This window comes from Pholcus phalangioides, unplaced genomic scaffold (genome assembly GCF_987345545.1).
Source record: "Pholcus phalangioides strain wild (caught in Gottingen) unplaced genomic scaffold, Ppha-v1.0 ptg000015l_1, whole genome shotgun sequence".
Taxonomy (NCBI): Eukaryota; Metazoa; Arthropoda; class Arachnida; order Araneae; family Pholcidae; genus Pholcus; species Pholcus phalangioides.
Window position 1 is genome coordinate 97,256,517 of NW_028301608.1, and position 26,225 is coordinate 97,282,741.

General features: G+C 36.6%; 1 protein-coding gene across 2 annotated transcripts in view; it reads right to left on the reverse strand.

Moving 5' to 3' along the window:
- LOC149077130 (BAR/IMD domain-containing adapter protein 2-like) overlaps positions 1 to 26,225 on the reverse strand; it is a 61,304-nt gene that overhangs the window by 2,701 nt on the left and 32,378 nt on the right. Inside the window, exons 2-14 of one of the 2 annotated variants that reach the window (XM_089244862.1) lie at positions 24,514 to 24,589; positions 20,125 to 20,217; positions 13,080 to 13,141; positions 12,900 to 12,971; positions 9,623 to 9,751; positions 8,808 to 8,873; positions 8,281 to 8,367; positions 7,033 to 7,143; positions 6,687 to 6,915; positions 5,047 to 5,233; positions 4,846 to 4,920; positions 2,793 to 3,024; positions 1,447 to 1,715 (exon numbers count right to left, since the gene is read on the reverse strand). In XM_089244862.1, coding sequence (XP_089100988.1) covers positions 1,447 to 1,715; positions 2,793 to 3,024; positions 4,846 to 4,920; positions 5,047 to 5,233; positions 6,687 to 6,915; positions 7,033 to 7,143; positions 8,281 to 8,367; positions 8,808 to 8,873; positions 9,623 to 9,751; positions 12,900 to 12,971; positions 13,080 to 13,141; positions 20,125 to 20,217; positions 24,514 to 24,589 — 1,688 coding nt within the window. The remainder of the gene's footprint in view (positions 1 to 1,446; positions 1,716 to 2,792; positions 3,025 to 4,845; positions 4,921 to 5,046; positions 5,234 to 6,686; positions 6,916 to 7,032; positions 7,144 to 8,280; positions 8,368 to 8,807; positions 8,874 to 9,622; positions 9,752 to 12,899; positions 12,972 to 13,079; positions 13,142 to 20,124; positions 20,218 to 24,513; positions 24,590 to 26,225) is intronic. The other variant, XM_089244863.1, reaches the window with a different exon arrangement.

The following is a 26,225-nucleotide window of genomic DNA, read 5'->3' on the forward strand; positions in this document are numbered from 1 at the left end:
TCGTACCCCAGACTTCCAAGTCTATCTCCGCCTACGGTCCAAAAGATATATAAAACATATTTCACACAAATAAATCTCTTTTGATAAACCAAGTTTATAACCAGGGGAAAAATAACGCTAAATGCGGATAAAATGGTTTTTTCACATTTAGAGCTGTTTTTCCCCCCACTCTTTCCTCCTTTTTTTGAATTCGAGTATATCTCCGTGAATATATTGTACAATGGAATTGTACAATATATTCACGGAGATATATTGTACATATATAATTGTACAATTAGAAACATGGAATTTTTTGTTGGCATCAGGAGAGAGGTTTTTGAGGCACATGGTGACTGCAGAAAAAGTTAATTTTTTTATTTCACGATCTATCAACCCCCTTGAAATAGAAATATGAATGACATATCTGAGTACACATTATTTGGATACTTTTTCTAGCTGGAAGTAGGGCTCTAGGACCAACGGTTCCCCAGTAAAATGCCACACTCACCTGCTTGCTATGCACCCAGCATATAAAATTGATTTTCTCTGTCTGTGTGTTCTCTAAACAAATCTACAATTTTAGACTATATGTATATAAAATAAGGCCAACGTGAACAATAGGCTATTTTGAAAGTTCGTCAGAACAGGGCAAATGCCCAAAATGGGTGAAATCTGTCAGGGCAATTGCTCATAGGTCCCTAATGACTAATTAGGAATTAGGTCTCTAATTAGGAATTACTTTGGTTTGCATTGTTCCCTAACAATATGCCTGAAACACGTTTATGCCTTTACAATGGTTTGCCACTTCTTCAATGCTCCCAGTATACTGAGAAAATCCATGTAGCGCCAATTATTTTAGCTATTTGTTTAATAAAATTAGTTAATTGTTTTCTCATCTAAGTTCTCACACTTCCTAAAATCTTTCCGAGGACCCCTGGTCTATAGCAAAGCTTGACAAGATGCTAGGTTGTCATAGAAGCTAAAAAAATTGTCAATGACATCTAAAATTTTTTAGAGACAAGACAAAGTCCCTAACATTATGCCAGTGTTTCTGCTAAAATAAAAAGGTCAAAAAGTTGTTAGAAATATTCTGGACTGGTTTTAATGGGAAAAAAAATGCCTGACACAAAAAAAATTTCACTGGCATCTAAATATTTTCTTGATTTAGTATACAGTATTTTAAATATTTTGTTGAATTCTGTGGTTGAAGTGTGTTTAGTGAATGATTTTTGTTAACTATCTAAGATACCAAAATAGGTTTGTGTTTCAAAGTTGTTGGCATTTTACTAATGGCACTTGAATACCCTGAGACACAGAATTATAATGAGAGAAAAACGAGTAAATAGACTGGACAAGGTATATTGTTAGTTATGAAGACTTGGAAATACTATTTTCATGGAGCGATATCCCAATTTTCTGACAATTCAAAAAAAATGAAATTGCTTCATTTCAAAAACACAGTCTTACTTTGGTTTCGCATATTCTCCCTCAAATTCCTCACCAGCAAGAATGGAATGGGAACGTAGCAACGGTGGCTTTGAAGAGTAACAGGAATTGCTGTCATTAGAAAATCCACTGTCGTTGCTACCGTGCAGTGAAGTTGGCATCGGATGGATTTGGTTGGCGGTGTGTTGGTGTATAGTCACAGAGGCACTGGTGGGAGAGGTGGTGGAGGGGGAGGTAACGATACCATCGGTGGAATGCGGGGAAGAGTGCAGTGGATCATGTTTATATTGCTGAAAATAAAGTAAAAAATAAATTGCAATTATTACAAATATCCATCATGCAAAGTTTAATGAGCGGGTGGGAAAAATATCTGAAACAAAGTAAAAATTATTAGAACTATCAATGACGTAACCATAGGCCAAAGCAGAATTTTTTCGAAAAGAGGGGGGTTTTCAATTTATTTTTCTTCTTGGGGGCGTTACATTTTTTCCTGCAAAACAACACTATAATCTCGGCTTGAGGGGGGTTCTAAAACCCCCCAAGCCGAGACGTACACCAATGGACGTAAATGTTGGATTAGGAATGATTCTATCTTTGAATAGCTTGTGTTTTATAAAGGAAAACTTTATTTTCGAATTTAATTTTCATTTATTAGTGCAAAAAAAAAGTTTTAGAAAAGATTTAAAAAAAATGTTTAATTTTTTAACAGTTAAAATTTTCCAAAAATTATTTTAGGAAAAAAAATTTTCTTTTATGGAAAAAGTGTCAAGTACATTATCTGCTACCTAGATGGCAGCACAGCAGTGAACAATTCCCTCAAATTATTATTAAGTAATATGTTTTATAGATGGCAGCACTATGATAGAACAGATTTGACTCAGCGGGAATTTAATTTGCCAACCGCTGATATAGAAAAACATCGGAATATTCTTATAAAACCGGGATTACCTATAAAAGTTCTTTCATAAAACATGATAAAATGTACGAATATGCGTATCTGTTACATTTGAGCGAATACAACCAATTGACTTTATGGCTGTTTTTCAAGTTCCGCAAAATAATCTTTTATCAAACTTTTATAATGTAACCCCACCTTGTGGGGGAGCGGATATTATATATACACCCCCTTCGTTTTTTCCCGAAAATTTTATTTTAAAAATCGGGATAGAAATAGATATTTAAAAAATTTGAGGTTTTTCGAATTACGCCGGGTTTATACAATAAAAGTTTGATAAAAGATCTTTTATAAAACTTGAAGAAACAACCAATAAGCCTATTGGTTAAATTCGTTCGAAGCAAGGCCTTAGGCCGGGATTACAGCATAAAAGTTGCATGGAATCAAGCTGATGTCGTGCACAGCGATTTACCTGCAAATTATCACCGTTCCTAGGATTATCTGTAAAAGTAGAAAATGGCCTGCTAACCTCGGCAACTGCAGGCAGTGTTAAGTCACCTGACATTGGACTCGAAGCAGCCGAAGCGTACGTGGAATCCATATCGTAAGCATTGATGCTCGGAGCAGTGAGGCTACGGGTAACTGGTGTCTTCAAGCCAGCTTGGATAAAGCTGTCACTGCTATGATTCTGAGAATCGGAGAAACTGCAGAGGGAGAAGAGGATGCAATCAGGACATTGAAAAGCATAAGGGCAATCACTAGCTGAAACTATCGGCAGCAGCTATAACTATATACAGGGCCGCAACTAGGGGATAGCAGGGAAAAGGTATGGTTCCCCGGACCACTATGTTCTAGATATAACTCATGGGCGGAGATACAGGAGAGGGGGCATTTCTTCCCCCTTCCCCCCCCCCCCAGCGTCAATGGTGGAGCCGACTGATATAATGTATATTCATATGTATGAATTGATATAATAATCATCATCATAACCCCTTCCTTCCTTCAGCCTTTCAAAGGTATCCGCCTATGATACAACTCCCAGAATCTCTCTAGGAGATAATGGCTGAACCAGGAAGTTTGCAGGGTTTACTGTTTTTCCTCTGAAAATTAAGGGAGGCATAGGCGGAGATAGACTTGGAAGTCTGGGGGGCACGATGTCAATTCATATATACATTAGATCAGTCGACTCCACTTTTGACGCTGGAGAGGGGTACATGCCCCCCCGTATCTCCACCCATGGGGGGGGGGGTGCAAAATAAACACTGGCCTTAGGCAACAGAGCAAGTTTTCGTTTCTGGTTGCGGCCCTGACTATATGGTTAAAAAAAAAATAGGAGTTAATTTTAGTCTAAAATATTTTTGAAAATCATCACATGCGGCGCAGTAGAAATACGTGGGAAAATCTTGGATTTTTAGAAGGGACCGAGCATAGGATACTTGTGACGTGGGACTTGGCAAGAGAATGACAAAATTCTTGCACAAGAGACCTGAAAAACGAATTCCTACTCCATAAATTTAGTAGTAAAATCGATCGATGTAAGATACCTATTGAAAGTTTTGGTTGCAGTTCCCCCATCAAATACCCTGGCCCAGAATACTAAGGCTTCCCAAATTATATTGGAGATTTCTATTAAAAATCATATACAAGACATTCAATGTCCAAATGTTTTGTAGCTCCGGTGCGGCCTCACTCTTTGCACCTGCCCGAATCCGACCTTCAGGTGCAGTTTTAACGGCTTTAACTATGTACATCATGGGTGGTCAACCTTTAGAACAACAAGGACCACTAGATTGATTGGAAAATGTGTCGCGGGCCACTTAATTAAGTGATCGGAACACGATTACTTCAGTTACCTGTAAATGTACTGCGGCTAACCCAAGTGCTCTGGAAATGAGCCGCAGCTCATTTAAATAATCTGAATATGATAATCTGAATGGACCGTTTGAGTGATCTGGAATAGTGCCGAAAGGACGTTTCAAATGAACTGTAAATAAGCCACGGGTCGTTTATGTGAAAATTTACCATGGGTCACTTGATCGATCTGGAACTGTGACACAGGTCACTTGATATGGAAATGTGCCGTATGATGGAACTGGACATTCAAATGATCTCTGTATATGCCATGGGCCACTTGAGTGACAAGGAATTGTGACATGGACCACATGGGTAAACTGAAAATGTGCCACAGGTCATTCAAATGATGTATTTTATTTTAAAACATTATTTTACCACCCCCACAACTTTAAAATTCGATAATTTTTTAACGGCGTTCTTTGTTCCCACCTAAAACTGCCACCCCCTAAATTTTGCTTCTCCTGCCCGTCTCTAGTTCCGGCCAAGTAATATGAAATTAAAACAACCCGGTCACTTTAGTGATCTGGAAACAAGCCGCGTAGTTCATTTTCACGAAATATGGTTTAGGTCACGGGGCTGAATCAGATGCTTCCTAGGGCTACGTTTGGCCCGCGGGGCATGGGATGCACATGATTACTTCAGAAAATATATTTCATCTATCCCACCCGTACTTTTTATCGAATGAATCATCAGTCTCTATATCATCAGAAATGGGTTCTGTATATGCTATCGGGAACCAGCCACACCTGCAATGAGAAATTGTGAAAGTAAAAAAATGTTATCTTTCTAATATTTGAAAAAGTCAAAATAAAAATTAATAATTAATTAATAAAAATTAAATTTTTTTATGGGAGAACCTCTGAAATACATACTTATGAGTTCTTTGGTTTTCTCCATACTGCCACCCTTTGTTTCGACTACCAATGAGTCCGATTAGGTCTCCTTCCTGAAAACACAGTTGATGCTCTCCACTGCCAGAATACGAATAGACCGCCCTCACCAAGTACCTTATACCTCCCGGCTCGCTATCTGCGAAGCTCTTTGGACGGAGCCCCATTCCTATAAATATTTTACATGTACGATAAATATTCAATAAAGATGATTTCAGACATGTTAGTTTCGAATGAACTGTTCAAATTGGATTGAATGACTACTTTCTTCCCAAGATGTCTTAATAAGTTCACTTTAAAGCAGGGGTCTTATAAACGCATGACCCCCCCACCCCGCAAGCCACAAGTGGCCACCGTTGCTTTTCACCGTGGCCCGCGAATTATTTTCAAAACATAGTTAAAAGCATTGAAAAAGACCATTAAATTAAAAAAAATTCGATTAGCTCGGTGCGAAATGTTTCCCCAGTTTCATCAGGGACATCGTTGTGTATTCAGTAAATTAATACAGTACCACAATGAGTATGGGGGCGGGGGCGCCGATACCATATATTCCAGGAGAGAAATCGGCATTCAAAAAAGGCATACAGAATTATGGAACGTACAGAAATTCTAAAAAACTCCGTAATAAAAGATATTTCATAATTTTTGAAAAAAAGAATTCCATAATTTGTGAAATTATGGAATCCATAAAAAGGATTCCATAATTTCATAATTGAAAAAACCATATTCATAATTATGAATATTCATGAAGAATGAATATTAATATAATTCTCCATATTCATGAAGAATTATTTCATAATTAATGAAAAAATTTCAATAACTAAATCATTTCAGAAGAAATGGAAAAAAAAATTATCTGGAATTACAGAAAGAAATAATTTGAGAATCTTCTGAAGTGATTGCAGAATAAATAAAAGAATTAAAATCTATTTCAAAAATAGATAAAAAAATGATTTCTCGAAATTCATCAAATTCTTCAATTTATTCTATAAAATTATTTTTCTTCAATTTTAAATCTGATGAATTTAAAATTGCAGAATTATATAAAATTCCGAGAGAAATAATTTCTTTATATATTTCTTAAATAAATTCTGATTCATTTATTTTGCAATCACGTCAGAAAACTCACATTTTTTCTGCAATTCTAGAGGAGTTTTTCCCATTTATTCTGAAATTATTTTTTCTTCAAAGTCTTCAATCATTTGGGGGGGGGGGGGGACGTTGAAGTCACGAATCCATTAACCCTTCTGTTTAAACGCCAGTCTAGTATATACATTACGTTCTTTTGAATCTAAATTCCATCTTGCAATCCTAAATATAAGTTGGTAGCCTGCGGGCAGGGCTGGTTTTAGACCAAGTGGCGCCCGGTGCAAAAGTAGTAATCAGCCCCCCCCCAGGCGCAAATCGTGTCAGGAGGAGGAATTTTTTCATTACTTGTCCCGTAAAATACGGGACAGATTTATTCTACCATATTATAAGACTCTTGGTGTGGTGATCGTCCCCCTCTTGGTTGGATATTAAGGGACGAAGAAGTCGGAAAAACTTTCTTCCTAGAAATTTTAACATCTGTATTGTCTCAGTCTATGTCATTCCATATTCACACGGAAAAATATTTCATTTACTTTGGTTTCCTAGAATATCGTTGCCCATCAGTCCAACGCTAGATGCTGCTGCAATATTGAAGTCTGACTTGGCTCTGAAGAGATTCCTAGGGTTAGGATCCATCGGAGCTTCTCTGATATCCATGCAGCTGGTATCGATGCTTCTGGTCTTCCTGAGAGTACCTCCTCCACCCATGCCAATACATGAGTTTGTCATCCCAATAGTGCCGGTGCTGTATTCTATACAGCTCTACAAAGGAATCGGAACGAAAGAAAAATATCTATAGAAAAAGTTCATCATTATAGAGTAGTAATTCGGAAAACATGAAGCACACAATTATCTAAAATACATAAGCATCCAACGTACCCTAAAGTCATCGTTGGGAGGAAACAACTTATCTATTGGTTCTGGGAGAGATTCTCGACCTTTTGCCACTTCTTCCCACTCAGGCAAGCGATGTTGCAATAAATTTTCGCCCTATGGTCAGAAAAATCAAATGAAATAGTCAGATTAATCCTCACAGCGGCAATTCCGAGATATCTCGTCAAACTTGATCTGCTTTATTTCGGTCATCACGAAATATCTCTGGTTTTTAATAAGCTCTTATTTCCAATGCGGCAGTTATAAGATACGATTTGGTTAAAAGATGTTTTGATATAGGAAAAACAAATTCAGCTTGATGGAGACTAATACAGCGAAACCTCAATATAACGATACCGTGCGGGAAAAGGAAAAAAATATCGTTGCAGAGAGGTAGGTTATTGTTATATCGAGAGGTAGCATTATCATCAGTCACCGCCATATTCATGTCGTTGGCTAATAAGATTATCAACGATCATTCGATTGATTGACGATTATTAAATTCTTACAGGATGGACAGCTATATGGCACCTTATAATCGTTTATAATTCATTTTGATCACCCATTGGCGTAGTTTGGTTATATTTTATTTATCTGTTATATGACTTAAATTATTGAACATAAGCAATATTCAGTCCTTATTTTTTGTTGCCTGTCTGGAGCGGCCCATGTTTCTTTGTTTTATTAAAATTTCCAGATACACCCATACTTCGGGAACGCTTCAATATCTTTCCGAAATGTGAAGCGGCCGGTCCTTCAATATCGTTGGCATTTCTTCTGAATAGGCGTTGTTAGTACCACCATAAAGTGCGTTCAACTTATAAGTATTTATTCGCAGCAAATAAAACTCAGCTATTTCACTCTGAAAAGTGGTTTATTGCACAGTATTTTTGTACACTGCACGGTGAATTTAAAAAAACTTTCAAAGGGTAGATAGCACAAAATAACGGCGTTATTAAACACAGTCCAAAGAACAGTTGAGGAATTTAAAATTATATTGGAAGTGATTTTGAGTGATATATAAAAAATATCGTTGTAGCAGAGTTTTAAAATCTCCTAAAAAAATAACTTTATAGAAGGATTTGTCGTAGTAAAGGATATCGTTGTATCGAGAGGAGTTTAACATCAGTCTACAGGCAATTTCAAACAAGATTTGAAAAAAAAAAAAAATCGTTGTAGTGGGATTTATCGTTATATCGAGTATCGTTGTTAAGAGGTTTCATTGTATTCAAATATAAAGTGTCTACTTCTTACCTGTGAATAATAGACTAGATTATGTTTCGTTAGAGAACACTGTCTCTCAAGGACAAATCCGAAACGCCTGCGTTCTTGGATGATTGCCTAGAAGCAATGTTGGTATCATTATACTGAAATTTTTAGTACTTGATGCAATTTTTTTTCTATTAATGATGTTCATTAGATCGGGGTAACAAAATAATTACCATAATAACGAAAAGACACATTTCATCCCCAATAAACGATAGGAATAAGAAGTAAATTAAATTAGTTAGTTTGCAAAAAAAACAACTTAATTTTTTTTTTATTTTCACTTGTAATGTATACTTTACAAAAGACAAATTTATAGGACCATCAAAATAGATTTTTCTAATTAAAAGGAACCAAGTTATAAACGATCAAATTACTATAAATGATATGTGCTCATTTTATTCGTTCACACTGCACCTAATTTTACAATTTCAATTTTTTTATTCACATCCGTACAGATTTTATCGAATAAATTAAGAAAATGTATCGAATTTGAACAAAAATGAATATTATACCTGCTTTAAGCTGCGTTCACAGAAGCAGTCCAATTTCATTTTCTCTTCTTCTAGTGTTTGCATATTCTGTAAATATTATATAGTTTTTTACATTTACAAAATTATCGGATATTCATTTTGTAATTGAGAGCAATAAAGAATCAATGGTTTTTTAAATCAAATTAATGTTCGCCGAATGCTATAGTTAGGGTTTTTCCAAAGTACGTATCGCTTTTTTCATCCTGGAAAAATCTCTTTAAAAAAGTACTTCAGGGCTCCCAGCAAAAATTTGCCTGATCATTTCCCTGACAAAATTCCGAAAGAAATAATTAAAAATCTTAACCTTCCAATTTTTTTTCGAGTATTCCCTTCACTGAACTTTTATCCCATTTGCCAAATATTGTGAATTTGCCGACTTTCACTGACCAAACTTATCATTTCCCTGACTTTCCGGGGTGAACCCTGCAACTTTGTTTGTCCTGAATTGCTGTTTAAAATTGGTCCAAAATTCTCTTGTTAGAGTAATGATAAGTATAGTGTCCGAATACGACAACGAGGGATAAACTTTCCTGATTGAAGATAAAAATAAGCTGTTTTTAATAAGATTAAACCAAGATAAATTTTAATCAAGGGATGAAAACTTTGCCTCTAATTTTCCAGAAAGAGGACTTTCTCATAAAATAAAATAAAAAAGAATGTTGTTCCTACGTATGTAGACATTGATAGTGTTACCAAGTTTGAATACGGCTAATTGATTGCATTAGTTTCTAAATTTCATTAAAAAAAAAAAAAAAAAAAAAAAAAAAAAAAAAAAAAAAAAAAGATTATGTACTCACTTTAATTTCTTTGTCCATGCTGGACCGGCTGCCTTTGTTCTTCTTTCTCTGCTTCCTCACAGTTGTAAGTGCTTTCAAGTAAGATTCCTGCAGGCACTTGTGTTGCTGAAGAAACCTCTTTTGTTCGGACTATTTGCAAAGGTCAAGGAACGTTTTATAAGAGTTAATCACCGTATAGTAAACACTAATATTAGTGTTAGCAATAGGACAGGACTCGAGAGACAAATTAAAAAAAAAAAAATTTAGGCGCAAGTAAAATTTATTTGGATTTTTTCCCCGAGCACAGTGTTTTTTCCCAAGAGAAAAACAGTCCTAAATAATACTTTTTAGACCTATCCGAAACTTGACCCCTCTTAGCCCGATGGGTTTTAATTCATTTTTTGCACAAAAATGTGGGGGTTTTTTTTTCATTTTATTCATGTCTATGACTAGGAATAACAGACAATTGCAGAAAATTGTACTTAAGTTTTGATTCACTTATTAACTTTCTTTGGATTAATTTTTTTTCAAAATCTAGTTTCTTCGCATGGGATATAAGTAATCTAGTTTTTCGATAGATTATGTAACTAAACTAGATTATGCGTCTATGTAATTAGATTACAAGATTATGTATGTGGATATCATTATCTTGCTGTTGTATGAAGCCATATCGTTTGTGCAGATTTAGTTAAATGTTTACTTTTCGTTAGTACTCTCTAGGGACAAGTCAATTTCGGGAAGAATCGGATGACCGTGTCTGACACGGGCAAATAAGGCAAGTAGTTAACGTGCAGGCTTTCGACAACTAATTTGAATGATCTTTATTTGACGCATCGGCGATAAATCTGATAACCTGGTTATAACTAACGCACATTAGAAAAAGGAAGAGGAAAGAAAAAAACAGAAGGAAAAAAAGTAAATAGAAAAAGAAAAACGGTATAATAGATAAGACAGTCTTATACACTAGATCTCTTTTTACCCTCGGAGAGACTGCGTGTTCTCTTACGTTCTTACATGTATAGTATATAGTGAAAAGATACATCATATGTGGGGGGGGGGGGGAAATCACTAACAGGAGTAGGCCCTATAGAAAGAACGGGGGGGGGGGCAAGTTCGGTTCATAGTGCTACAATAAAGCTTCGCGATGAGGAGGAGAGAGGAAAATAAACAGAACTGGACTGAATTTATTCCACTGGCGTTTGAACGAAATATTTCGTCCGTGATCGTGAAGGGATTAATGAACCTCTTTCCATGCTGGAAAACGCATTATGAAATCAGAAATTTTGCTAAATTATGGTCCAAGGTAGGTCCAATTATGATCAACTATAGGAAATTTTAGTCGCCAATACCGAATTTATAGTCACCATGGTGACTTAGCGTCTGGGTTTTGTCAAACCCTGCAGTAGGGTAGTGGCGAAAAATATATGTTACTGCCAAAGCTCAAAATTGGCAAATTTAGTTAAATATTGACCCGGCCAGTTCGCGAAGTGGCCGGTGATCTCTGACCAAAGTCCGATAAGAAATGATTCAGGATCATCGTCAAAATGGCGTATTTTTAGTGATAATTATGTCCACTTGGTTATGGCAACCCATCAAACTGCAGTCACGATGCGGTAATAGTTTTTTTCTGCCAAAAATTTCGGAGAGAAAAAATATTTATATAATTTTTTTTTTTTCTCTCTCTCAAATTTCACTTTTTTCCCCTCTCTCTCGTCACATGAAGCTAATCCAATACAGCTGTTATATTGTAGACATTTATCGCCAACGTGTGATACGACAAATGGATTTGGCTCCTACTGGACCGTCTTACATCAGTACATCGAGCTTTGGCCAGGGATCTCCGGCCAAAGTTCAGATCATTTCTGCAGTTCGGACTTTGGCTAAAACTTTAGGCCGATTCACGACGTGGCCGGCCCCGTCACGAACTAGCCACACTTTGGGGGCCTTGGTATTAACACATAAATATTGTAATTTCTTGCCTATAATTTGTTCATGCAAATTTCATCATTAGATAGGCAATCCATAGTAACGTATAACCTACAAATGCAAATTTCAGGGGTAGCTAGCTGCATCGCCAACAGCTTGAGGTATCGTACCACCAATTACCGATGTAAGCTTGAAGTATGGAAAAGACTAATTATTTTTTTAGAAAAAAAACTCTTCTACTCGAATGTTTTTCTTAACTTAAAATCCTCCAATTACAAGCAAGAAATGACGGTATATTAGTGTGAAAAAGGTAAATTCACTATTGAGGCTCGTATGTAACGTCCGGAAATTATTACGGACGAATTTATTACGTGAAATAACGGTATAGTAGAACCTCTCGATAACAGACACCCACGGGACAAAAAAGTTTGTCCGCTAACGGGGAGGTACGATATACAATGGAACCTCGTTTATACGGCATTTGGCTTCTGTTACAATTGGTTCCTATAAACTTTACTGTTGAAATGTGTGTTACTGTAAAAGTGATTACACGTAACCACTAATCGTCTCGAAAGAAAAAGGAAGTTCATTTAAATTTCACTGCATTTATCACTTTTACCGGTGATTATGCATAATTCCCAAATAAAGTTGGAAAATCTAATAAAATATGCACAAATTTATGTGCGTGTGTGTAACCTATCTCTCTTCATTAAACTAATTACTTTTGCCCGTAAGCACAATATACGTGAACAACACGTATATTGAAATTAAATTAAAATAAGTGTGATGGAAATAAACCCATTCATAACATTATTAGTCTGGAAATGTTGGCTCTCTTCACACGCATCAACAAACAAAATCAACATTACCATTCGAATTTGCCATCCTGGAATGTTCAGTTACATTAAGTAATTAATTGAAGATTTACCATATCTTTACCAACAAGAGCTTGGGATTAAACATAAATCTTAACTGAATATGATAAATTATCGGTTCATGGCTGGAATTACACTATAAAAGTTTGATAAACGCTCCTTTATAAAACTTGAAAAATCCAACCAATAAGCATATTGGTTGCATTCGACTAAATGCAACTGATGATCTTATTGGTTGCATTTTTAAGTTTTATAAAATAACTTTTATCAAACTTTTATAGTGCAATTCCGGCCTGTGACCAAAAATTAACAAATTAGAGTTCGGAAAAAAATTAGAGTTCGGAAAAAAATTAGAGTTTGATTCTACTGTGCGCTATATCGAGGAGTGAAATACATTAAACTCCTATTCTACGGGACCGGGGATCAGGAAAGTGTCCATTAACGGGAGGTTCCACTGCAGTAGGAAACAAGATAAATTGGTGTAGTTAAGTACTTACCGCTACAATTTTTGTGTCTTTGTCTATATTGGACTCTAAAGGGACTAGAAGATCTACATAGAAAGCTTTGAGCTGTCAAGAGCCAATAACAATAAATTGAGTTAGATACAATGTTTGATTCATTCAAACAAAAATAACTTGACAGAAAATTTATAAATGCGGTGAAATACACAAACCTACAATGTTTAATTGCTGAGATTCGATTTCCTTCTGAACATCAACGAGTTGCATCAACGATGTTCCTGCGGAGAGAAAAGATCTCACTTGTCATAGGAACTTTAATTTTGAAAGGCCACGTTATTTATTGCGTATAAATCACTAGTTTCAGAGATAAGGTAAACTGCGATTCTTTTATGAAGGAAAAAAAAATAAAAAAAATGGAGGTATTTCCACCAATCCCCGGAATAAATAAAGATCTGTAGAAGAGCTTTCCCACAAACGGGAATGCAAATTCAACAGAATCTCGAGTAACGTTTTCACCGCGACTTGAAATATCGTTCACATCTGCATTTAAATTGGAAGATTTGACGCAAGCCCCTCAAGAGATATCCGCGATATTTTTTCCCTCGTATCAAACCGAGCGAATTGCATTGCAATCTCGATTCTTCACCAACGGGAAATTTAACATCATAACGAGAGAAAAAAAAGAGGATATTTTTTCCTCAGTCTTTTACTCAATTTTGTTTAGAAACAAAATCGTTTACCTTATACAGGGTTGTCATAAAATAAGTTTGCCGATATACGAGCCCCTAGTGGCCGCAAAAATCAACGAATGCAAATGAAATCCGAGATATAGGTGTTTAAGAGTATGCGCTCGACAATCAGATGAGAAACGAAACCCTAGCTCTCGCGGTGAAATAAATTTCAAGCAGGGCCTTCTTAACGCAAGGGCTCACCCGGGCATGGTCCAGGGTGAGCCTTTGGGTGCCTAAGAAGCTTCCACGATGATGAAATCTGATACTAAATAAGAGAATTGAGCACAAGGGAATTGTTAGATTATCAATCAGGTAAAAGGCCTCAGAGTAACACTTTTTCGGGGCCCACATGATGCTGTGAGGACGGACTTGATCCTGAGAAATAGATGCGGACTACGAGATGGAAGTGAACATCAATAAGATGGAACATCTGACGATGGCATGTACGTCACATCCTCCATAGCATTCAACAGTGAAATCAAGATATGTTCAAGCTGAACAAATATGGTGGGCTAAAAGAACAGAACGCGAAACGTTATCATTAAGAAAAAAAAGAGTCTTAAACCAGCACATGAGAAAATAATTAGCTTAGACCTGTAAAAACAAAGCATAAATTTTTATTGCCTTCAAAGCAATGAAAATAAACGTTTCCGGAGGGGGGGGGGAATGTCACAATTTGCCGCGTTTTATGGGCTTTTGAAAATTTTTTTTTTTTACATTATTCTTAAACGTTGGGACGTTGAAACAGATGAGATGTCTGTTTCAGACAGTTGTTATTATTTAACGTAAACTTGAGCTTTTTTTTCTTTGGACTTGAAAAGGTAAACTTTTCGGGGCCTGCAACAAACATCGTGCGAAAATCTCCCTCCTCCTCCCCATCCAATCCGAAAACTTATCTATAAAAGAAAAAGAAGCCTCGGAGCACACACGCGGATATAGTGTGTGATTCTAAAATTAGAATCACTTCGGGTAAATGCCTTTTACCCGCACAGTTTCGTGTTCTGTAGCTACTACCGAAATTAAATGCACGGAATCCGTTTGAAAAGTATCACGAACAGTAAGCTATCAGGCAGGTCGGTAGGTAGGTCATCGTTGAATGACGAAATGTCGATGAACTTTTTCCGTTCGATCGTATCCACCGCCCCCTAAAACGCACAATGTATTTATTCCAATTTGAATTTTTTTTTGCCGCCATCTCTTTCTGGTGGCGATTCGATTTAGTGCTATATTGCCGGAAGGAAATTTCCGCAGTAGTTCAAAAGGACCCCCAGAGCAGGGTGGTCAGATCATGCGACTGAGAAACCGGAACGAATTCTGATCAAAAGCGGGACATCTTGGAAAAATTTTGAGATGGCATTATATGTGTCAAATTGTGTATAAGGCATTGGATAAAATACCTATTGACACTAAAAGCTCGATTCTTGTACGGTTCAGTTCAGTCTTCTCATTATAGACCACTGAAATTAAGGGTGAACATTTTGGTAATCCGGCATAAATGGGAGAAAGTATTTGCGAACCGGTGAAATTTGCGTAAATTTCCCAACCTTCTGACTCATATTATTTCATATTTTGCCATTAAAAATGCGAGAAACCGCTTCAAGCTTGGACCAATGTTGAATTAAAACAAAACTATGTTATAATACCTAAAATAAGTAGTACTACTAATAATAAAGTAGTAGTTGGCTTATTTTAGGAAGTAAACCGATGTGCAGAATGAAAATGTTGTATGAAAAGTATAATATTATGGTTAATTGTGTTTTCAAAAATAATCTAGGGGCAATCATAAAAACATTTTAACCGTTATTTTGGAGCATAAAATTTACACAAGTATGTAGTATTGTAATACCTTTTGCTCGTTTTCATTCTGAATATTGGTTTAAAACCAACAACTAACTTTATTTAAAAATTATAACAGATGGTTCAGTTTTTACTTGATAGGTGGCAGTGAGAGCCCAATATTTTCGTGATGGGTAATTTTTCCAAATTTTTGTATAGAAAAGAAACGTAGCATAAATATTTTCCTCATTTTTAGAATCCATCGCAAAATTTTTATCACTTTCGGACACTTTTTATATTGTATAATGAAGCCATATTACATGTACTGTATCTTTTTTTTGGAAAATATATTTTTACGTATATTCAGTTTTTTTTCTACTTCCGTGATTACCATTAGGATATACGATTTCGCTGGAAGTGAAGTTTTCCGTTTCCCAGAACAACCCGGGCCCAAATGAAATCCTCCTCCGGGCTCTCGAATTACCAGGTTGAAGCATCCGCCATCTTCGAGCAAAAGTGTGACGTCAATATTATCTCAATAGCCAATCATTGTTCCCTTTCTGTACTGCTGCCTTTTCAAATACTTCCTGAATGGTTGAATCAACAACATTCGGAATGGCAAACTTGCTCTAAGATTGACAAGTCTACTCTTTTATAGGCAAATCAAGAAAGGCTATAGCGATGATACTGATAACACTTTTGCTCAAAGATGGCGTACGAGTTAGCCTGGTATTTCAAGCAGTTCTATTCTATATTTCGGTCCAATTCTGACGTGATCACTAATGTGCTGAAAATCACGCAGAACCTGTCCTGCCAGATCATTTTTATTGAAAACTCATGTATTGACGATTCAGCTATAGATTGATTCTTATTGGTTTTGATTCATCTACAGACGATTATTATGGTTTATTTATACTAATAATGTTTGATGTTGATGCGTGTAAAATCAGTTTGCTCGTTGGTTTATATTATGTTATTTTATAAATTAAAATAAGAATTTTTAATAAGGGTGCTTTGTACTTCCACATGCACCAATCCGCAGGGAAATGCTTCGATATCTCGTCTTAGAGATGGAAATAGGGTATGTCCGGTCCATTAATGTCAATGTGCATGTAAGGGATCATTCAAGTATTACGTCAGCATCGATGTAGGGGAGTTAGTTTCCGATTTGCTGACTTTTGATGACGGGGGGGGGGGGGAGAGGAGGGTTTGGATAATGCTTACGTCATTAACCACCCTTTATGAAAGTGAAATATTTTAATGGCATCCTACCAGCACCTAAGAATATGTCATACGTCCTAAGAGTGTGTGTCCCCCTATAAGGCCACTTTAGTGATCTTCAAATGTCCCACAGGTCCTTCAGGTGATCTGGAAATGTAGTCATCTAAGCGTCGTCCTGGCCCAACGAGCTATACGACAATATCTGTTAATCGGACGCTGAATGAGCAATGCCGCTCAAGATGTTTTTTTAAATTAAATGTCCCTATATCAGTGGTGCGAAATGGTTGCATATAGAACAGTGCCATACATCGTCATCATTGTCTCTCCTCTCCCGGGGGGGCCCCCCCAGCTTGTCCCCAACCTAGACCAAAAACCATACCAGGGGTTCCTACTGGGTGCTCATAAACCATATTCTGCACTAATTCAATGGCATTAATTCCTCTAGTGTCTAAGGGATAAAAAAAAGAAGGAAAAAGGTCTGTAAATGTGTCTCAAGTGTTCTAGAACTGTGTCACGCATCACTCAAGTGATCCGTAATTATGCCGCGGATCACTAAAGTATTCTGGAATAGGCCGCAGATAACTTTAATGATGTTGAACTGCACTGGGTGCCGCTAAAATGCTCTAAAACTGTGCCACATATCACTCAATGGAGTTCTAAATGTGCCACGGATCGCTTAAGTGTTGTGGAACTGTGTCGCGGGTCACTTAAGTGATCTGCAAATGTGTCACTTAGTTCATTTTTACAAAATTAGGTTGGGGGCAGGCCGCATCAGATAACCCCCAGGGCCACACATTTGATCTGCGGGCCAAGGGCTTATTATATATGTCTTAGAGAGTAGGTCGAAATGAATTTCTTAAAAAGAAATTTTGAGTTCTTCAAATAGCATTGGAATTAACAGAAATTGATTATAACATATAAAGGTATTTTCTTCCGAAATTTATCCGCGTACGTCTCTGATCTCGCCAATATCCGTGGGATTCGGCCAATATAAGGGATTCGGGGGGGGGGGGGCAGAGCTGATGAAATTTTGCTGACAGCGGGGAGAAAGTCAAAAATTACGAAAAATTTGCTGACGTAATACTTGAACGGCCCCCCAAGTTGAAAATTACAATGCTAAAAATATGCTTAATACCATGATTATGTATCAGATATCAGAGTGTCTGAAATCAGGCGGGTTTTTATGGAAATATCACGCGAAATATTTGAGGTTTTTATTGCCACCACGCGGAAGGACAATTTCGGAATAAAAGGGATACGCATCTGTATGTATTCCATTAGTTGTATTCACGTTTCACCGATGCGCATCGAGTCGTCTTGGATGTTGTTCTGATCCGGACATGAACCAGCAATCCGTGAAACGAAGGGATGAATCTTGTCAAGAACAACCAGAATCCGCGGAGATGGAGCGTACGGATGAATCTCTCGTGGATCCGCTTCCTCCTTTTCCAGAGCTTTAGGGAAATATAATCCTTTATCTATTGCTTAAATATTTCGAGAAATTTTTTTTATTATCAGCATAAAAAAATTTCCGAATTTGTTTCTTTCAAACGGTGAAATTGAATGCACTTTTTGGACGCATTTATGCATTCAATTTCAACTCCTGAATTTGTGCGAATTTTCCCTATAGCAGATTGAAACATTGCTTCTAATACGATTTCGGTTCGAATATCGCAAAAAAAAAAGAAAATCCTAGAATGATTTTTAAGGTCACTGTTAAAAGAAATTGGGTGTAGGCTGTGTCATAGACGCGGTCGCAAGTTTTGATGTGCATGCGTTTTTTGTGTCTTGAATCGCGTGGTAGGTACTGACGTAATGAAATTATCATCATCAGCTGTATTTTTGGAATGGCTAACAAACGATACCAATGTCATCTATTTTTGTTGTGAACTGTTTGAGATATAGCACAATTTGTTACGAATCAAAGCAGCGGGCTTGGTGCCCAGATGGGAAGACGCATTGAAACCGGAGTGATATTGGATTTGACTTTGCAACGTGCATTGAAAGATACCATTGCTTTCGACTAGCGTACGTCCTGAGGTATGAGCGTTTAAAGAATTTCGTCATGCAACGTTCTGCGAATGCTCCTAGTATCGTCAGCATGGGCGGAGATACGGGGGGGGGGGCTGTTTGTCACTCTTTTGAGTTCAAAATGTTTTTACTTATGAGCCATAAATTCGATTATCGCAATGCAGATCGTGTATACATGAAAATCGGTTGAAGTTCATCTTACTTACACCATGTTGGGCATAGTAACTGGAACCTGAGGACTCGGGTTGTTAAAAGTTATCTGGCGATGTAATTTATGCATGATTTATAGCATATAAATCATGTCAGCTGGACCGAAATATAGAAAAATAGAGCTCCTTTGAAATACCAGGCTGACTCTTACGCCATCTTTGAGAAAAAGTGTAACGTCAGTAGCATCGCTATAACCAACGGCTATTCCTCTATCTTGATGCGTCTAGAGTAGACTTGTCCGTCTTTGAGCAAGTTCGCCACTCCAAGTGATGTCCCGCAAATCGTTAAAAATATAAAAGGATGTAGGAAACAGCGATAGATGATCTGAATCCGACCGGGTGCGTACGCGATGCCATTGGTTAAGTATATCCTCATTTCTACTCAGAAACACTGTCCAACAATTTACATACAAAGCATTAAAACCATAAATTTTGAGTTGGATACTCAATACTCTGTTCGAGGATAGAAATACCTTTCAAAAGAATATCGATAAAGCCTGGGGGGTAAAACAAAAATATAGAAGATGTAATCTTCCGATCCAAAGCCAATTCATGGTATTATTTCAAGCAGGGTAAAAGGAAAAATTACCATCGACATTTTTCTAATTCGTTTCTCTCCTGTGTATTTGATTGTTTTTTAAATGTACGGAAAAATCGGCCTTCTTTTTGGAAGAAATCGAAATTTAGTATCAGAAAAAAAAAAGGGTAAGCAGCAATGGAAAAGAAATTTCTTTCCCTTTGGAACCACCTGAAAAGTTTTCTTGTTTCAAAATAATCCCAATGGATCGCGAGATTTGCTTCTTCTCTTTTTCCACTTTATCCACTCGATTCTTTTTCATTCCCAACACAAGAACTCATATATACATACACGTTACACAGCATAGAATACAAATCATCTCATACAAAACAAGAGTGAGCAATACAACACGAAAAACAAAATAAAAAAGCTTTCGGTGTCAAAGTCCCTCTAAATTTTTTTAAAAAATGTGTCATTTGCAAGAACAGGAAATTGAAAAAAAGCTGAACCAAAAAGAAACGAAACTTCAGATATCCAATTTAAATAGCAAAATTCCGATTTTTTTTTTCTTAGAGTAAAAAGCACTAGAGCGGGAATACATTTGAAATGGATAGCCAAAGGTTTTTCTTTATATTAACCTTTGTTTTAGACTAGAAATATTCTAAGAACTTTATTTTATAAATAACCGATTTAATTTTCGATTAAGTTTTCTCTGAAACGTGATTTTAATCACATCTATAGAATACAATATCGCGATGATAGTCTTATAAACTCACCGATATCCGCACATCCTCCCCAGGTTCCCTGATGAGCATGGCGCGCCAATTTGCTTAGAGCGTCTATGTACGCTTTAGAGGCTGACACCACTCCTGCAAAGGGGAGGAAAAAAAATTATGTAGAGTACAGTGTTATCGAAATTAAAGGTGTCCGACTATCTTTTTTCACCAGTTTGCTATGAAATGGTACTTCAACATTTTTTGATAGAAAGTGTCTCAAAATGGCGAAAACAATAAATTTCGAAATATTTGTCATTTTCTTGGGAAAAAAGTCATTTTTATGTCAAGTTTTAAGAAAAATTCATGTGATATTCGAAAAACAATTGCGAAAAAAATCTAGAGAGAGATGTTTTATTTTCACAAAAGTACATTTAGCTAGCGATGTAGGCTATGAGCAAAAATTTAAAGGAATGTATGGTTATGCTCATAAGTTACACCCACATCTGTTTATGTGCGTGTGGATTTCTAGAAATTACATTTAGCATATGGCATATAAAATACTAATTAGACAAACACATATGATAGACCTTAGATTTTAGTTGATAACCTCACCAATATATGGCAGATTATATTAAAATTTTGTAATGATACAATCAATAGATTTTTAGAAATCATGCTTCAAACCCGAATAAAATGTCACAAATAGTATTCTTCGTTAAATACGTTTAAAGTTTTTAATGGACGTAACTTCAGTTCTAAGAGTCACATGAACAAAAATGAGGCCTTAAATCAAGCGACTTTCTGGATATTATGCCGAGGTGAACTTGGAAATCGAACCCAGAACCTCTTGCAAACCGGGCAAGCACACTGAACATTAAACCAGAGATATGACCTTCTTTACATCGTCGCCGTGGAGAGACAACGAACTTCCCTCCCCCCCAGTTCACCTCGGCTTGCAATAATATCCAGAAAATTTTTTAATTTGATGTATCGTGGGCCGAGAAAAAGTTATCCAAAACAAGGCGTATTTTTGAATCGCAAAAAATAGGGCGTTCATAAAAAAAACATTGTGTTCCAAAATGACGTTTTAAACGTAGTCGGATACTTAAACTAATCTAACTCAAAGCGTTCTGCTAATCCAAATTCGGCCCATATTTTTTCGAGAAAAATACGTGAAATTGGACCTCGAAATACCGGAAAATATAGGACATAGCCGATTATCGCCAAAAATGATGCCAAAAGTAAGCAAAGTTGCCAAGTCGTGCTGAAATCACAGAAAAGCAGCTAACCGAGAGGAAAATGAAGCGCCACCCCAAATTGCAGTGAATTAAAAAACATGACAAATGTGAGATGAGGCTCCAGGGGTCATTCAAGTATTACGTCAGCAGCGCGGGGGGGGGGTTCGGATTTGCCGACTTTTGATGGGGGGGGGGGGGGGGGGTTGAAGGTTGCTTACGTTATCAACCACTCTTTTTGAAGATATGAAGTATTCTAAGGTGCTGACGAAATTTTGCTGACAAGGTGGGGGGGGGGGGGGAAGAGGGGAGTCAAAAATGATTGAACGAATGAACGCCAGGGTCTCTGCCACCGGACTTATCCCGTTGCCGAGATCTCTTCCAGCCCAGCTTCGTGGCAGTCTGGAACACAATGAGTGCACCTAACAGTCTGAGTGTGTAGCTAGTGTTGTGTCTGATATATCAGTGCTGCCATCTATACTTCAGATTGTGAGTGAAGTGTAATGATTGAATATTTGCAACGTTGTAGGCCTGTTGCTCTCTGTGGCGAGACTTGAATGGGGAGATCTTGGCAAAAATGGCTAAAAATCTGCTGACGTAATACTTAAATGCTCCCCCCCCCCCACTGTGTATCGTACCTCCCCGTTAGAGGACAAAAGTTTTGGTCCCCATGTGTGCCCGTTATAGAGAGGTTCTACTATAGAACGACTCGTAGTGATAGTGATTGTGCGCGGTCGACGCATACACGGAATTGGAGCTTGAAGATATTGTGTGCTGACTTTGCAATTACTTGCATTACCTGAACTGAACAGATATAGAACCTCACTTCTATCGATGATTTTTGGAAAGATGAAGAAAAATATCCGATAAAGGTTTTCTAATGGATTTGTTTTGGAAGATGGTCCTGGAAATTTAATTAGAGAAAACCCTTTTCTTATGCTATAGCGATCGAGAAAACTTTTCTAAAAATCAATAACTTATTTATATTATAAAACATAAAAAATCTATTGAGGCAATAAAATATTGAAGTTTAGGGTTTGGTGAACGAGTCCTCCCCCCCCCCCCCCCAAGCTTCGAAATTTAAAATCCGATATTGATTCTTTCATGAAGTCTCGTATTATAGACAATGATTCAAAATCTGCAAATGCATGAATACCGAAAATATAACAAGCATATGAACTTGAATTCACGCCTGGAATACACATGCTATATGCTAGGCAACATACATAGCATGTGAATTACGAATGCCCATAAACTCGTAAATAGTTTAAAAACGTGTAGAAATTTAAGGAATTCGTGTATTTTTGAATGAGGGAAAAGTATTTGTTGCGAGAAAGTTATTCTTACGAAGGGGAGATTTTTTTTTAGGTACAGAAAAAGAAATGCTTCAAATCTTCGTCAATAAAGGGCGCTGCATGAAAACAAATCCGTCCTATAAAATGCAGGGTGTGTAGCATCTTCTATCGAAAGCAATTTGAACTAATTTTTCTTCAGAATCAGAAAAAAAATTCTTTCGTGAGAATAACTTTTTCAAAAACATTCAAATATATCCGTTCCTACAACTTTTATGAATTTTTAAAATATTTACGAATTTACGGGGCGCCATGTATAACGCACAAAATTTTCCAATCACAGACACGCCGATTCATTAGAAATTCTTCAAATTAATGTTTATGAGGTGAATGTTGGTTTAGTGCATCGTATAAAATTATTTATCCGTAGTAATTGATATTAGTAATATCAATATGGGTTCAAATAAAATTATACTTTCACACTTAAATTCATCAAGGAGAATGCAGGAAATTGCGATCCCAAATACGAGGTATTGCTAAATTTCGTAAAAATTGCGGTTCATTGCTTTGAATGCAGTTTGATGATTAATGCTAAAATTGCTGAAGGTTTGTAGAATTTAAAGGGCTGCACTACAAATCGCAGTAAACAAAAATATATTTCACGAAAAATATTCAGATGATCTGATGGCCATATTCCATTAAGAAAAATATATTTAACTGAGATCTTAAATAATAATCCGTAAAATATACGGTACATCGCCCATTGTCATCAAAAACAGCCAGAAGTAGGCTACCAATCGTGATTAAAATTCCAAAAAAGAAAAACAAAAAAAAACTGAAGACAAAACGTTAACCTGACAAATATGCGCGATGAATATTGTTTACAATTTTTGTCATAATTATCAAAACATAATTTATATCAAGAAAACGCTGTGTCTGTGTATAAATTCATGACTAGTAAATGTTTTGAAAATTCAAATAAATACCGTTGAAGACACGGGACAAATATATAAAAAAAATCTGAACAACGAAAATTACAGGAAGGCCCCGTAATACGGGACACAGGTCGTCCGTCAAATTGTTTCAGGCACTTCACTGGTTCCCGTTTTCAGAAAGGTTGTGAAACACTGGTTCAGTGGAACAAATCATAAATGAAATGTTGGTAGTTCCACTCACCACAAAAAATAGAAAATATGAGATTGAAGTATAGAGCGTACTCATACGCGACCTATAGAGAATATAGAGATGCCCTCTTCTTGTAACTACGAATGTGAAATTTCGAAATTGTGCCTAAAGTTTTTAAAACAGAAAATTTTCTATCGGGGGGGGGGGTGGTGGTTTCGGGCAGATATTACTCAACTGGTCCCAATTCAGCTTGAAATCATCATAAAGTAAAGGTCAATACACGAAGTAATAAAAGACGTCACACGAACGCTGTGTTAATTTCAAGTGCAACAAAAACAAATGTTTCCGGGGGGATAAAAAAAAAAGTTATCGTATCCAATGAACGAAGCGAGAAGAACATAATGCGCATTTTCTGTTGTAACATATAGAATTACCGTGACAAGCGAGACAGAGCACTAACTAATGGTACGAGTACTATGTCACGCATAACGAAACCGTATCCATCATTTCTATGATGTGGCACCCAACGTGGATGGAATTACGCGAGAACAGCTACTACAACTACTACCCACAGCCAAATAACCCTTAGGTTACATAAATATGGCAAGAGAAAAGAAAAATCTTGCAATAAAGTCTCTTGTAACGTCTAGAATTTCGTGTTTTTTGTTCCCTTCCCCTCCATATTATATAAAATAAAAAAAATGTGATTCAGAACCATTTAGGTCCGAGCCCTTGTTCAAGTAATAGTAAAATATAGATATATATATATTAAGGCTATTAATCAAACTCTCACTTACCGTGTAGGGCTTTGAGGTAGGCTTTACCAGCAGATATCAGTTGACGTGCGGAAGGGTTGAATTTCTCCAGAATGTTCTACAAAAAGGAGGAAATGGAAAAAAAACAGTCTTAATTACGAAGCTGCTTGTTATCGTAATTACACGTTTAATTGGTCTGCCATTCATATTACGAGAAATTAAAAATAAAATTACAGTAATTACTTAAACTTCCAAACACTGACAGCAGTGAATCTACCGGTTACAACTCGGAAACTCTATTTCGCTTGCTATTAATGTATTATGAACAAATATCGCCCCCCAAATGGTTTGTATCGGGGAATTGTTTATGCAAATCTCAAAGTTTGATTTATTTAATAAACGAAACAGTAACAGGAAACGAAATGGTCTAGGCCTATCGCGATTGAATACAAAATCGACCAATGACAATAGTTGGCCCCGCTTAAACCAATGTTAAAGTTCCCCATTTGATAGAACAATGTCAATAATTTCTCCCACTTAAACTAATATAGCTACGTTTCTCAACCTGTGGTCCGCGGACCACCTCAGAAATTAGATTTTCACAGTTAGGGTAACCATATCTAATTGAGAAAAACACTGTTTATCGCAATCCTAACTGTAGAGTAAATAATAGCAAAAAAAAAAAAAAAAAGCAATTTGCGACAAATTTCACTGGTCATTGCTAAAATTGCTGAAGAGAGGGGTTTTTCTACATTTTTTTTAAATTTAAATATCCCAGTAAATATTGCACTTAGAAACGTGTAATTTTCCTTTTGCTGGCCTCAGGAGAAACAGGACAACTACAGTCTATCTCAAACGTTTAGACAATGCACTTCTCTTAAAAAGTTTAAAAAATCCAAAACTTATTTTCCTCGACAATGATCGAAGTTTAAAATAGGTTTTTGCATTCTGATCACAAGCAAAAAAGAAGCAAAATTTGAAACAATATTCATGGCGCAGTTTAAAATCTAGTGCCTAAAGAAGTGATTCCCAACGTGGGCGATGGAATGTTCCAGGGGGACGGTAGAAGCTACGGGTTTAACATAGGATCCTATGGGTTAGATTGCGTTGGGGGCAATGGGAGAAAAAATTTCTGAAGGGGGCGAGATGGGAGAAAAATGTTAGGAAACTATGGGCTAAAGTTTGGATGCGGTGATGCGAAATGTAACCCAACACGTGAACCTTCACTGGCATATCGGGGTACCGTAGATGAAACTTAAACAGCCGATACCTTCTCCATCATCGCTCAATTACATGCAATAGTACATTGAAGCCATAGTATGATGGAAATGCTAATACAGTCGAGTCCCGTTTTAAAGAACACTTTTCTAATCCCGTAGATAAGTTTACATAGGAACAATGCGAAAACCTGCAATTCGTTTATAACGAAGTGATTTCTCCGGTCTCTTGGAGTTCGTTAAAACGGGATGCTTATTCTAAAGCACTATACTTACTTATGGGAATATCTCATCCAAATATATTTGCTATATGTGAATAAAGAACTTTGTTTATTACCTTGTATATTAACCGGTATATTACATAGCATTTCTATTAGATGAAACATTTAAAATTTTAAAAACATGTTGTAGTTATGAATTAAACAGAATTCAGTCCAGAATCTTCAGAATGTTTGAGCTGCTATCAGTACATTTAATCATTTCATTTCCCTTTTCTATTGCCTATAGAGGGCGCTAACACATTTTCAATAAAAGTTA